Source organism: Lutjanus erythropterus, chromosome 19, assembly GCF_056507025.1.
Source record: "Lutjanus erythropterus isolate fLutEry1 chromosome 19, fLutEry1.hap2, whole genome shotgun sequence".
In the NCBI taxonomy this organism is placed as follows: domain Eukaryota; kingdom Metazoa; phylum Chordata; class Actinopteri; order Lutjaniformes; family Lutjanidae; genus Lutjanus; species Lutjanus erythropterus.
In genome coordinates, this window is record NC_139335.1 from 8,350,162 (window position 1) to 8,363,231 (window position 13,070).

The 13,070-nt window shown below is 39.8% G+C and overlaps 2 protein-coding genes across 3 annotated transcripts in view; both read left to right on the forward strand.

Annotated features, from left to right (window-relative positions):
- Positions 1-4,109, forward strand: part of cacnb1 (calcium channel, voltage-dependent, beta 1 subunit) — a 52,369-nt gene extending 48,260 nt beyond the window's left edge. For both annotated transcript variants that reach the window (XM_084745076.1, XM_084745077.1), the window contains exon 14: positions 1,392-4,109. In XM_084745076.1, the coding sequence (XP_084601202.1) occupies positions 1,392-1,928 (537 nt within the window). In that variant the 3' untranslated portion in view covers positions 1,929-4,109. The remainder of the gene's footprint in view (positions 1-1,391) is intronic.
- A 4,207-nt stretch (positions 4,110-8,316) lies between these two features.
- On the forward strand, positions 8,317-12,810 carry arl5c (ADP-ribosylation factor-like 5C). Its single transcript, XM_084744711.1, has 6 exons — positions 8,317-8,493; positions 9,698-9,758; positions 9,854-10,001; positions 10,415-10,498; positions 11,148-11,299; positions 12,373-12,810. Exons 1-6 carry the CDS (start codon positions 8,448-8,450, stop codon positions 12,419-12,421), a joined length of 540 nt encoding a protein of 179 aa, XP_084600837.1. The 5' UTR covers positions 8,317-8,447; the 3' UTR covers positions 12,422-12,810.
- The last annotated feature ends 260 nt before the right edge of the window (positions 12,811-13,070 follow it).

A 13,070-nucleotide genomic window follows, 5' to 3' on the forward strand; every position in this document is an offset into this window, starting at 1 on the left:
CTGCAGAGTTCAATTAATTACGTAATCATTTGGTAGTGATGTTCCTGCTCCTTTTCTGCCATGAGGTCAATCTGCCAGAAGGTGGCACTGTTGTAATAGTAGATATTCAGTCTACTTGTTGAATAACTGCTTGGGTTTGTGTTTGCAGGTAGGTATCAGGATCTTAAAATAATCAGCTAAGTTTTTTTTGACTAACTGTGGATTGACTGTTTGTGTTGACTGTGGGATTTTTGAGTTACTGTGTGTGCATGTCAGTCACGAACACTAATGTTTTACACAGGTCCTTTAGCTGGAATATGTCAGTCTATGAGGCTGTTCATGTCTGATGCTAACATGTGTCCCGGATGATCTGATCAGAGGTGGACAGCTCTATATGTCAGTTCACACCGATATGTGAATGGTTTTGTCAGTTGAATGTCCATTACTGTCCATTTGGCTGTTTAATACAAAGATTAGACTCTTGGTTTCTTTTTTATTTGCTTCAGTGCCACACTAAACTCTATCAGCCCACAATGACCCTCATGTTTCACCTGTGCTGTCAGCAGCCTGACAGAAGAGACACTCCATGGTGCGCTGGGATTTCATACCTGAACTATAAACAGGGCAAAGCACACTTTTAGTGTCTCTGACTGTGTTCACTCCACTTAATAAACTCAAGCCACTCCAGAAAGCATCAATGACAGAGTCAGAGAAAGCAGAAATGTTCATCCCTGCACACCAAAGAGCATCTCTCCTGCCTGCTCCTTTCAGCTACACAGTGGTTTTAGAAGGAAAGAAACAACTTAATAAGTTGCCTGTAAAGACAAATTTACAAGAAGGCACCAATGATTAATTTGATAATTCATCTTTTTTTGCCGTTTCCCTTCCCCTTTGCAAATGCATTTTGACTGCAGCCAAAAAGTAGTAGCCAACACGCTGGGACAAACAATATTTTTACACAAAGAGAGAAACTTGATGCATGACATTTGCCAAAAGACAGTAGACAGAGTTTCAGTAACAACTCACAAAATTTTTCAAGAGTGTCTTGAGATATTACAGTTACTAGTGTGTTCACCAACAATCGCTTTAAAGCATGTAATTTGCGCTACAATGAACCACATGATGAAGTCCAGGTCACCTCCAAATGTTGTCTGAGACCGACTGGATTTCAGTCTGTCCTCAATTTGTCTTTGGTGCATTCACACCTGTGATCCGATCACGGAGGACACATGTTAAACCAGGTGTAAACAGGCTCTATTGTGATAGACATTGTGGTTGCATTATTGTTGAAGTCCTGTGTTGTTTGTCCTGCCTTGTGCTAACCCTGTTGACTAACGACTGACGGTCTGGTTTTGCTCTGCTGTTTGTGTCTCTGCATGGTTGCTGTGTGGCATGGCTGTGGCGGGCTGCAGGGGCCGTACCTGGTGCACGGCGAGCAGAAGCGGGAAGGGCCTCTGACAGAGTGCGGCGGGAGCGGCACCCTTCACGACTATCAGACAGACCTGGGAGGAAAACCTCAGCAGCAGCAGCAGCAAACGTACATGCGCTCCTCTCGCGGCCAGCTACGGGGAGGTAGTGGACGGGGCCTGTCGCGGCAAGACACCTTCGACTCGGAGACCCAGGGCAGCCGGGACTCTGCCTACACCGAGGCCGGCGACTCCTGCATGGACATTGAGACTGACCCCTACGAAGAGCCCGAGCCCTACCGAGGTGGCGGGGGCAGCCGCCTCCACCTGGCGCAGCATCACGGCAGACAGGCCTCCTGGGAAGACGAGGGCGCCGAGCCGGACCAGGAAAACCTGAATCACCCCCCGATGCCGAGCCAGACGCAGCCGCATGGACGTGCCAAGCTGAGGGAGCGTTACTGCCAGGACCCAGTGGACACGGGGGCCAACATGAGCCGCAACAAGAACCAGGACGACTGGGGGAGGGACGTCTACATCCGCTGAGCACGCATCGCACCACAGAGGCAAGGAGGCAAGCGACTGGACAGACTGAGGATGGAGGGAGGGAGGGAAAGGTCCGGGGCCACGCCAGTCAGGCTAACAAATTAATCTGTTTACATCCCAGTACAATGTAAAGAAACACATCAACTGCCAGATGCCATTCTCATCAACTTCTTCTTGCAACTCAATTTATTTATGTTTAGAAAAAATAATATTGGTCTGTTTTTTGTTTCCTATGTTAATACTGCATGAATATCATGGATTTCTAAACTGACAGCACGAGGACAGTAATTGTTACGATTGTGAATCTATGATTGTGATCTGTATGACTCAACCTCTCCTTCAGCTGGTAGAGCCGTCGTCTGTCGTGTCTGTCCTCTGCAGTCTTAAACAGGGTCTCAATGTCACCGTCCCCCATGTATGTACAGCGTCAGGGTTCCTTTTTACCTTAAATCTCACTCCGTGCTTTTGGATTTCAGGATTTCTCCCGTGCTGAGATCCAGAAGTTGCGAGTCTCTCACCTCCACTCTCTTATCACCCAGACCTTAAACAGCTAGTGGAGACGTCGCCATACTTTAACACGACAATTTATCGATGTTGCTACACTCGTGTGGAAGAGAACACTCCAAAGACGTTTACCTGGTTCAGCCACTGTACCCCGACTGTACGCGTCTGACCCAGCCCTCCTGTTTCTGTTTTCTTCTTCCTCGTGGGTGCTGAGGGCGCCTGCAGTATTCACCATATTCATACAGCGGCCATTTTTCTCTGGTGCCACGTTCAGGGTGGCAAACTTAATGCTGCTATTAAAAGGATGATGTTGTACTGTTGTGTAAATGGATGAAATTATCGTTTTATCACTTTCTAATTGGTCAGCAACTAAAAAGAACGAATATTGAAAATTCAGAGTGACAACAGGTCATATTTAAAGGTAAAACAACATATTAGCTACAATCAGACAAGAGCTAACATTAGCATTCAACCACATCTAAGCTAACACTATCATTTGATAGTGTTAGGCTATATGATACAATAAGAAAGATGAAAATTAATTCTTCTGTTGATATAGCTAAGTGTATTAGCTAGGAAGTGGTTGAATGCTAACTAACGATAGCTAACGTGTTGTTTTTCCTTGAAATCTGGTCTGATGTCCCTCCAGATTTTTACCAGCCATTGAAATGTGTGAAATGATAACAATTCAGTACATTTACACAACTTACAACTATTCCTTTCGCTAACAGCATTTCAACTTCCCGCCCCGAATGTGACGTCGGAGTAAAATTCATTCGTTCTCTCTCGTTTTTTCTGACGTGGTGATGCGGATTCAAAGCAGCACTGCGGTTGTAGTTTTTGTGAATGAAGTGTCCTGCCTTAGTCACTCCCACCTTTAAAAAAAAACAAACAAAAAAAAAACAAACACCCTTATTTCAAGAAAACTCCAATCACAAGTGCCGGAATGTCTCGCCAAGCCATGTCCACCACTGCCACGGTGGGATGTCTTAACTCTTGTTGTTACACTCGTTTGTTTTCATACCATATCTGTGTCTCTTGGTGTCTCTTCGTTGGCTACTCTCTCTGTACCGTAGCCCGTGCTGTCGCCCCAGCACATCGCTCATCTCGTTTTCTTTGCACCAGCTTCGTCGTCTGTTTTTTTTTTTTTTTTTTTTTTTTTTTTTTCAGGGCTAATGGTTATATAAAAAGTACTTGTGTGTGTGGTTAATCACTCCCAACTTCCACTCAAACAGCTAGCTTGTCTGATATTAAATACCACTCTCTTCTTACTCTTGATTTCTGACTGAATTAGTGTTGTTTTTTCCTGTGGACATTTGCAATTTTTTATTTTAAATTCTTCAGTTCTTGTGAGGTAGTGAGAGGAGTATCACGTGGGGGTTGGGGGTGGCGGTGGGGGAGGGGGGGATAGGATCAGCTTTGGTCTTTACTCAGTTATCTATAATGGAGATCCATGAATGTCTTTGGTGGGCTGCTTTGGCCCGCCCATCTTCAGTTGAATAAATAAATATTAAATAATGATCAGTAAATAATGTTATTGTTGCGTTATCGCAATTGTTAAAAATATGAAATAACATGTATCATTGGTGCCTGATTGTAGCTACATTTTGCTTTTTCTGCCTTTCATTTTTAATCTGTGGATAAATTCGTATTTTAATTAAAAATTTAATCAGAAAATGTCATCGTGTCACTTAATTAATTCAAAATGTGATTTTCACTAGAGATGTTACCATTAGCCAGACCATGCAGCAGTGATGATAGCAATTACATACAGGGTTAGTCGTACGCAGCTGTTCAAAAATATTAATAACAACAATATTTCATTTAAAAATTTAAGAGAAGAAACAAAAATACTTTTAATGAAATATTACACCTGCAAAAGTTAAGACAAGTAACGCAAAAATGCATACTTTTACCGTGTTTACAATCACAGAGGACGATATTCAAGGCTCTTTCTTGGTACGTTCTGAGGAAAGAGGCACACCAATGAATCAAACGGATTCAGTTTCCTCTGTGTGTTATGAGTAAGCTTTTCTTTTTTCTTTCTCCAAACTACAGCCCACATAGCGAAATCGCTCTGACTCATGTAAACTCGGCCCAAATACAGCGACGAATTACCAGTTTTGGAAGCCGCATATGGCCCAGAATATAGCCGCATCTCAGCCAACTGAACTGACCAATCCTGGCCCCGATGTTGGACCGGTTTCAGCACCATATTTTTTGGTTTGTTTGTTATTTTTGTTTGTTTGCTGTTGGCAATGGTTTACAGATGTTCAGTGTTCAGGCCTAGTGTTTATTTTCTGAATTTCATCATTTAGGTATCAGACAGAAGAGGACAGGAAGAGAGACTGTCTGACAAATTATATAATACATTTTAGTAAACGCAAAAAAAGTCAGTAAATATCTTTGATATTGAGGTCATTGAGGCACTTTTCATCCAGCCCAAATAGGAAGTTGAGGTGGTTTAGTTGAGGTTTAGTTGAAGCTGAGTTCTGAAACCAGTGCTGAAACTCGTCTGCTCAACAAAGTAATTCCTCTAATTTTAAAAAGTTAGCCCTAAAATTTAAAGTTCGCTGAAGTTGATGTGATGATTCAAAACAAATAAACATTACTAGTCAAATGTGCCGTCACCGGGCAGGACCAATTTCTTTATGTGGGATCTTAATTATTCTGGGCAGGTAACAACAAAAGAAAATTGTCTAATATTAATACCCAGCACCACCCCGCCTGCAGAACCAGTCTAGGTGCTTTGATGGGTGTAAATTTGCATAATCTAGCCCCTATTACATTAATTCACTGTTACATCACAAATGTACCAGGACACTTAGTCACTTTATTGTTCCTCATTGTCTTTACAGGAACAGCAAACATTAAAACACTCGGCTCAGATCGCAGCACATGTGAGCACACCTGCAATGTATTTCAGTTACAGTGCAGTTAAAATCCAGGATGTGGTTTTAATTTCTCACATTCACAGAATTCTTCATCTGCAGCTCGCTAACGCTGCTCTGCAGCACAAGAAGCGTCAGAAAAGAAAATGTGGTTTCCATCTGAAACCCAAATGTGCGCCTTCCATCAGAGTGTTATCTAACAAGGTTTGATGTCAAAAACCCCATCTGCCAGGAGAACTGTAATATTAAACTAAAAAGAGTTTAAGTTTTTATCTTTTTCTTACATAAAAGTATGAGTACCACAGTATAAATTTACTTAATTACAAGTAGAAGTCCAGCATTCAGTTTGCATTAAAAAAAAAAGTACAAAACTGTTATCAACAAAAGTTTCTGGGTTTTGGAGATATCAGACGTAGGTGGAAACAGATGGCTCTCAGTAACCATGACATCATTCCTTAGATAATTGATAATCCACAGATTTTGTTGTGAGCAGTTTCAGAACAATTATCTTTGTACTGCAGTATACCCACAAACCAGAAGGAAAGTGTGCATCTAGTCATGGGTGAGAGGTTACAGCTCATCATCAGTGTTTACATGCCGCAAGGTCACGAGCAGAAGCGTCTCGTCCAGGAGTAGATGCATCTTTCAGCGCGGTGATGCGGTGGGTGGACAGTAGAAAGAAAACAGTTCCTACATGAAACTGCTCACAACAAGGTCTGAGGATTATCTTCAGTAATTGGGTCATGATTTCTGGATTTCTGTTTTGTTTTTTTCAGGAGGGGAGGGAGAAGGCGTCCCTGTGCTGGGTTTGAAATGGTCCTTGTCTCCGCATCACATCTGTAACTTAGTTATGTTCAGCCTCTGATGCTTGAAACAAAGTTAGACGGCACCACAAGCCGAGTGCCATTTACTCCCATTATATTTGAGAAAGGTCAGACATCTCTACGGCCGATATCTCCAAAACTCTGCAACTCACACCAAAACTATTTTGATAGATAAATAGCACTACAGGTAAAGGAAACTTCCCCAAAACCACATCATTCTACCACAAAACAACAGCAGTGAAAAAGGATCAAAACATCTGTGCACTTATCTCACTGTTAACCAAATAAATTGATTCATTAGTGTGGCTTTAAATTAAAATTTCAACAGACAAAATGTTCTCTTGTGGGTTAGATGATTCACTTAGTCAATGTTCATCATCAAATAAGGAATCTGATGTGAAATGGACTGAGGCTGATATTTGTATTCACCATGTGGCTGAGAAAGGAACCTAACCTGAGAAAAAAGGCCTCAACAGAGAGAAGATAAGAGCTGTCAACATGTTTACACCAAAACAGCAGAGTCAGCAAACAACTGGGGGTTTACAGGGAGTATATATTTTACATAGTGTGTTAATTTCCTAACTTCTATTATGTTGAATCATATAGGTAGGTCCTTACTGTGCTAAGAGGTCATGTAATAATAATAACGCTGATAATATTAAATATTTTATTAGAATTAAATGGGAAATTACTTGGAAAATACCTGGACATACAGTTCAGTGGAAATTTCAGGGGATTCCTGTCTGCTTCTTCCTTGTTTTGCTTTCTGTTGGTTCATAATATCCGCCTGTTGACACAGAGAAGGGAAACTACCCTTCCTTACTTCCCTAATATGGACTGGGCACGTCTGTCATTAGATGCGTCATCACGTCCACCCCTGTCGTCGGTGTGACAGTAGGAACGCCTGTGTGGTGTGTTGCCTTCAAGTGCCCCTGACTAAACTCGGCACCTGCTGCTGCTGATGTTTGAATAGTCAGTGAAACATTTGGCAGATGGTTTTGTTTGGTTGGACCTGATTTATTGGCTAGTTAGAGAATAAACAGGTTGAACTGAAGGGATAATGTTAGTACAGAAAAAAATATGAAAAAAACAAATGTGTGGCTACACTTTAAAACAAGTGGTATCATTGATCATTATAATTATCATCATAATTATTATTATTATTACTACCACTATTATTATTATTATCATGTATTTCTAAAGTGCCAAAAACCAACCAAAAACTGTCAAAAACTAAATTTGCCCAACTGTGCTAAATGCTACCTATATATGACTTTTACAGAATATGGCTTTAGTCATTTTGATTATTTTCAACATGCTCCATTGCAATTGTTTCTATTATTTTGTCCACCCAATTTATATCAGTGAGGCCTAGCTAAATAACAGATACACCTCTTGGTATAAAGTAATATAACTCAACAGCACCAGAAAACCTGTCCTCCAAAATGACCATACAAACAAACAAAACCCAATAACTTTTGATCTGAATATTTAGTAAGTATTACTAAATATATATATATGTGTGTATATATATATATATATATATATATATATATATATATATATATATATATATATATATATATATATATATAAATAACACTATAATATTATTGTTGAACAGTGCATATTTTCAAAATACTATGCATATTGAGACAAACAGCAGAAGTTAATTAGTGAACATGTTGCAGCCACCCCCTGAACATGGTGTAACTGTCAACAGTTGGGGTCAGCTGCAACTACTGACTTGTTACTTTCAAATAAATATTTTGAACCGTATGTCTTAAGCAATAAATCTTTAAATGGTATGGACAATCGGCGGACTGGTGTAAGCTTGAAAATGTAAAGAGTTGGTTGATCTTTCCCAAATAGTCTCAGAGAAACTGAGAGAAATGTAATAAATGCTGGAACTGTCCCCAGTCTCCCTTATTTTAATTAAATTCATTTTCTCATTACAGTATTTGGTAATTTAATTTTGATACACTTGATAAGCGAGTATCTTTGATTTGTGACAAGATCTTTTTTTTATGTATTTGTGTCCATTTCTGCCTGATGGATCCCTCACGTGCGTAAAAACGCTATTTCCCACAACACGTGAACGCACCGTCACTACAGCGTGACTCATTCGAGTGAAAAAATACTTCGACTTCTTTCTTTCTAAGAAGCGCCTCCCACCGACACTGGAGCAGAAACTGATATCAGGTAGCGGAACAGAGTTGGTCCGACAGATACTGAAGTTTGTCCTCGACAGGAGCGTCTACTGGGTCTCTACTGTATTCATCACTCACTTGTTGGACATCATGGGGTTTCTACTGACCAAGATGATGGCTGTGTTCGGTGACAGAGGTGAGGAGATTTCACGTGAACGTTTCATAATTTAGCCTTTTGTTTATCAGTTGTTATTAAAGTATGTTTCTAAGCCTATAAGGGTAAAAATATACAGAGGAAAAAAGTATAATATAATAAATTAAATTAAAATAATTACTTTCATGTAGCTCTGATATTCTCTTTTAACACTTTATATATGAATGTGCTTTTATTCTGACAGAACAGTATGTCCTATATGTGACCTGACATTGTTGGACTGGTATTGTTGCTATGTAGTGCAGTGATGTAATAACCTGACTGAGGACAAGACATGTTTTTTCTGCTGAGTACACCACAGTCCTGTACCTGTCTTTATCTTATCTGTGTGTACGTTTGTCTTGACACAAATTATGCAACTCCAGATTGAGAGTGAGAGCGTGTTCAGATGAGGATACCTTCACTGTAAAAAAAAAAAAAACTATTTGTTTTAACTTAGTAGTAGAAGAGGAAATCTTGTAATGAGTCAAAACAACAACAACAAAAAACTTTCTAGTTAAACAAACTTGAGAAAACATGTTCAATAAGCTTAAGATATTAAGTTAAACCAACATCTCTTCGGTCACACTGACAAATATTAAAAACTACTTCGATTTCCTTTCACTTTTTCCTCAGTTTGAAGAATCAGTTTTTCATTTCATGCAGAGAGCTTCCAGATGCAGCTGCTCCTGTTGGAGATACTTTGATCAAGAGCTGCAACAATTAGATTAGTTGTCAACTATTAACTGAATCACCAACTGTCTTGATAAGAAATTTACCCAAATTCTCTGATTTCAGCTTCTCAAATGTGAATATTTTCTTGTTTCTTCAGTCCTCTGAGACAGTAAACAGAATGTCTTTTGGGTGTGGACAAAACAAGACATTTGAGGACAATATTTGTCACCATTTCTTGACATTTTATGGACCAAACAACTCATTGATTAATTGGGAAAATGGCTGACAAATTAACTGATAGTGAAAATAATTGTTATTGCAGCACTACTTTGGTTCAGCTGCTCCACACAAGTTTTCATCATTTGGACTTTCTGCAAACTCCTAAAAAAATAGTTTTAACTCCCAAACAATGCATGCTGGGAAGTCCACTCATATGCTGATTATATTTCTACAGAAACTTAATTTAATGAGTTAATAATTTGCACAGCTCAGGTGAAATTTAACTGTTTTTTTTTTTTTTACTTTCCTGCAGAACACAAAGTCATTATTGTGGGTTTGGACAACGCTGGAAAGACAACCATCCTCTATCAGTTGTAAGTGACTTTCTGGAGCTGCAGTCGTGTCATGTAGCTCTAAAATCATCTTCATATCATATTTTAAATGTCTTGTCTTCTTCCCACACAAACAGTCTGACGAAGGAAGCCGTCCACACGTCGCCAACCATCGGCAGCAACGTTGAGGAGATCACTGTCCGTAACACGCACTTCCTGGTTTGGGATATCGGAGGACAGGAGAACCTTCGAGCCAGCTGGTACTCATACTTCTGCAACACAGAGGTACAGATCACCGTCTGTCTTCTAACGGGACACTGAGACACTTAAAAAATAAAAGTCAGAAACATGACATTTTGCAGCACGTCTTAGTTTTTCTTTAAAGTTTCTTGGTCTTAAAAAAATCTTGTTTTCTTAACACTGATCATTTAAAATTCATAAATGATGGTTGACTCTTGTACTTTGATATTCAAGAGTAACAAAAACAGAAAGTATTTGTCAAGTTAATAGGTTATTGCACATTAACCCATATTAGCTTCTTATGATCCTGACCTGCCCCCTGTATTGATAAAGTTACTTATCATCACTGTTACATAATCACTTACAATATTATACTTTTGTCTGTAAGTCGCCCTCCTATCATTACTGATAACATTAGCTCTGATGAACGATTTAATTGTATTTTTTGGCTCTTTCAGATTGTCATTCTGGTTGTGGACAGCACCGACCGTGAACGTCTCACTGTGAGCAAAGAAGAGCTGCACCGAATGCTCTCACATGAGGTACGAATACGGTTGCGTTCAGAGACGTGTGGGTTAAAACCTCTGCCACTACAACTTCTCTAAATTTCAGGGTCCCCGCTTTCACATGACGTATACCAGTCCAATGTGGCCTATTTTGGTGACCTGATATCTCCTAAAGATCGTAGTGGAGGGAAGGGTGGAAGATTTATCATCACTACTTATATACTATGTATTAGATGCAATATTTTTCTTTTTTACCACAGATAACAGCAGGATGGTTTTCCTGTGTTAAACCAGGGTGTGAAATCAAGCTGCTAAATCAAAATGGAATCAGCTAGTTTATTTTGAAAGCAGCCTTGACGTAGATCTCTTTTGTGGTTCTGTGAATCTGCCCATGTCAGCTATTCATGTTTAAATATCTGACATACGCTCTTGCTGTCAGAGTGACTGATTGCTTCATAGCTTAGAAACCCATGGCACAACATGTTGAGGAAGTTTCAGCTCAGACTGTGAGTCAACGTGTTGGCATGTGACCAGTTATTCCACTGACGTTGCTGTGCTTTGTTCCTAAAATCGAACTGGAGAAGTGTTTTTTTTGTGGTTTCCAATGGAAATTTATGTAAACATGAACTGATACAGAAAACACGGTCGGAAAGTAACGCGTCTTCTGTTTGTTTGTTGACTCTAGGACCTACAAAAGGCCTCCGTCCTCATTCTGGCCAACAAACAGGACGTGAAGGGCTCGATGACGGCGGCAGAGATCTCCCAGTGCCTCACGCTCAACTCCATCACTTCACACTCGTGGCATGTCCAAGCCTGCTGCGCTCTGACAGGGGAAGGGTGAGTCTTAACACACCTCACACTGTCACTTTCTGTCTGCTATTATCACGTGTGAGTCATGGTGGTGGAGAAACCACAGTCCCAACTTTATCTTAAATCTAACATGCAGTACGTTGCACCAAATAAGACAAGAACTAGAAATAATATGTTCTTTATTACATGATATTAGACTCTTTATTGTTAGACCCTTATTAGACTTTATTAGAGAGTCATTTGGGACACATGGCACCAGAACTGTACTGTAAACTAAAGTGAAAATCTCCATTTAATACACTTGTCAGTTTAAAGTACAGTTCTGTTATAATGTGTCCTTACTTACCCTCTAATTAAGTTCAATAAGTATCAAATAAAGGGTCTAATACTGTTGAATAAAGAACATATTATTCCTCATTTTTGTCTAATTTGACAAAAGAAAGTAGTTCAACTACAGAAAAGTTACCTGAGGGAGAAATCTATTTTAGTTTACTAAAGCTTCTTAGTTCAAACTAATTTGTGAAATGATCAAACTCACAATGTACATGTAATACACAAGTATAATGAAACATAAAACAAAAAAGTCACGTGCACAATTGAGTTTATTCTTCCTGGTATGTCCCTGAGACCTAAACCTGTCCTAAACAAAACCATAAAATCTGGGCTTTTCCAAGACCAAAATTGCAAGGGATGAAAAAGTTTTGTTCGTAAAAGTTTTAACTTGCACCTTTTTACAGAGCTGACTTGAGACTTTAAGCTAAGCCTGTTTTTCTGAAAACAAAAGCCCACTTCTTTGAAAAAAACACACTGTAGTTTGAGTTCAGTCACTGCCTGACAAACTCATTGTTCTCTTTAACCATTAAAAACATTTAACCTTTCTGAAAGACTAGTATGATTTCTCATAAAGAGACAGTCATTCAGCGAACATTCAGCATTAATTCCAACCATAGTCAGAGCAAATATTTCAACTTCGCACGTTTCCTTAATCTCTGATGACACATTTTACGATTTATTACAGAAAATATATTACAGATTTCTCCTTTAACTTCTTGAATCACTGCCACTTCTTCTGGAATAACCACCTCTCATTTCCTCCCCAGTCTACCTGCCAGTCTGGACTGGATGAAGGCGCAGGTCGTTGCAAACTAGAACACACTCCAGTGGATCAAACTTCCTCAAACTGAGCCAGCCTTGAAGGCGCTGCAAAACGGCCACGGTGTCAGGGTTATTTACAGTGTTTTGGGGCAAAGTCCTGTGAACACTGGCGCCTGTGCCTCGCCACACCTACAGTATGTCTTACTCAGCTGTGTGAGAGTCTGCAAGGGGCTGCCTGTCCTCCGGTGAGACGGAGCCTCGGGGCGGATGAGCAGCAGAGACAGCTGCGTGATCTTAGAAACTCAGAATCCAGGTGCTGATTTTTGTACTGTTCAAGAACTGGTTGATTATATTCTAATAATCCGCTTTACTGTCAGGAAGTGTTCTGTGAGGTACGCCATGTTTACGAAAGATTTCCTACCTGACCAGTAATATCACATTCCACTTTTTCACTCATTCATTCATTACCTGAGCTGAGCATGTCTTGCCAAAGATGTTACAACCTACACTTCAGTAATAATTAAGGCATCTGGAAAACATGGTCGCAAATGGTAATTGATAAGCGCATAATTTACAGGTAAAGTGTTGTTTTCCTCATTGTAGGTTAATCTTTTATTTCTCTTTGAATGTCACGACCGTGATCTTATCTTGACCTTCGATTTGTGAATTCCCCCACTCACTTTATTTCTTCTTACTGGAACCA

Bases quoted from the DNA above. Each gene is read 5' to 3' on its own strand.
- arl5c (XM_084744711.1), top strand. From the start codon at position 8,448: ATGGGGTTTCTACTGACCAAGATGATGGCTGTGTTCGGTGACAGAG. The intron at 8,494-9,697 runs GTGAGGAGATTT...ACTTTCCTGCAG, and splicing joins GGCTGTGTTCGGTGACAGAG to AACACAAAGTCATTATTGTG. The intron at 9,759-9,853 runs GTAAGTGACTTT...CCACACAAACAG, and splicing joins ACAACCATCCTCTATCAGTT to TCTGACGAAGGAAGCCGTCC.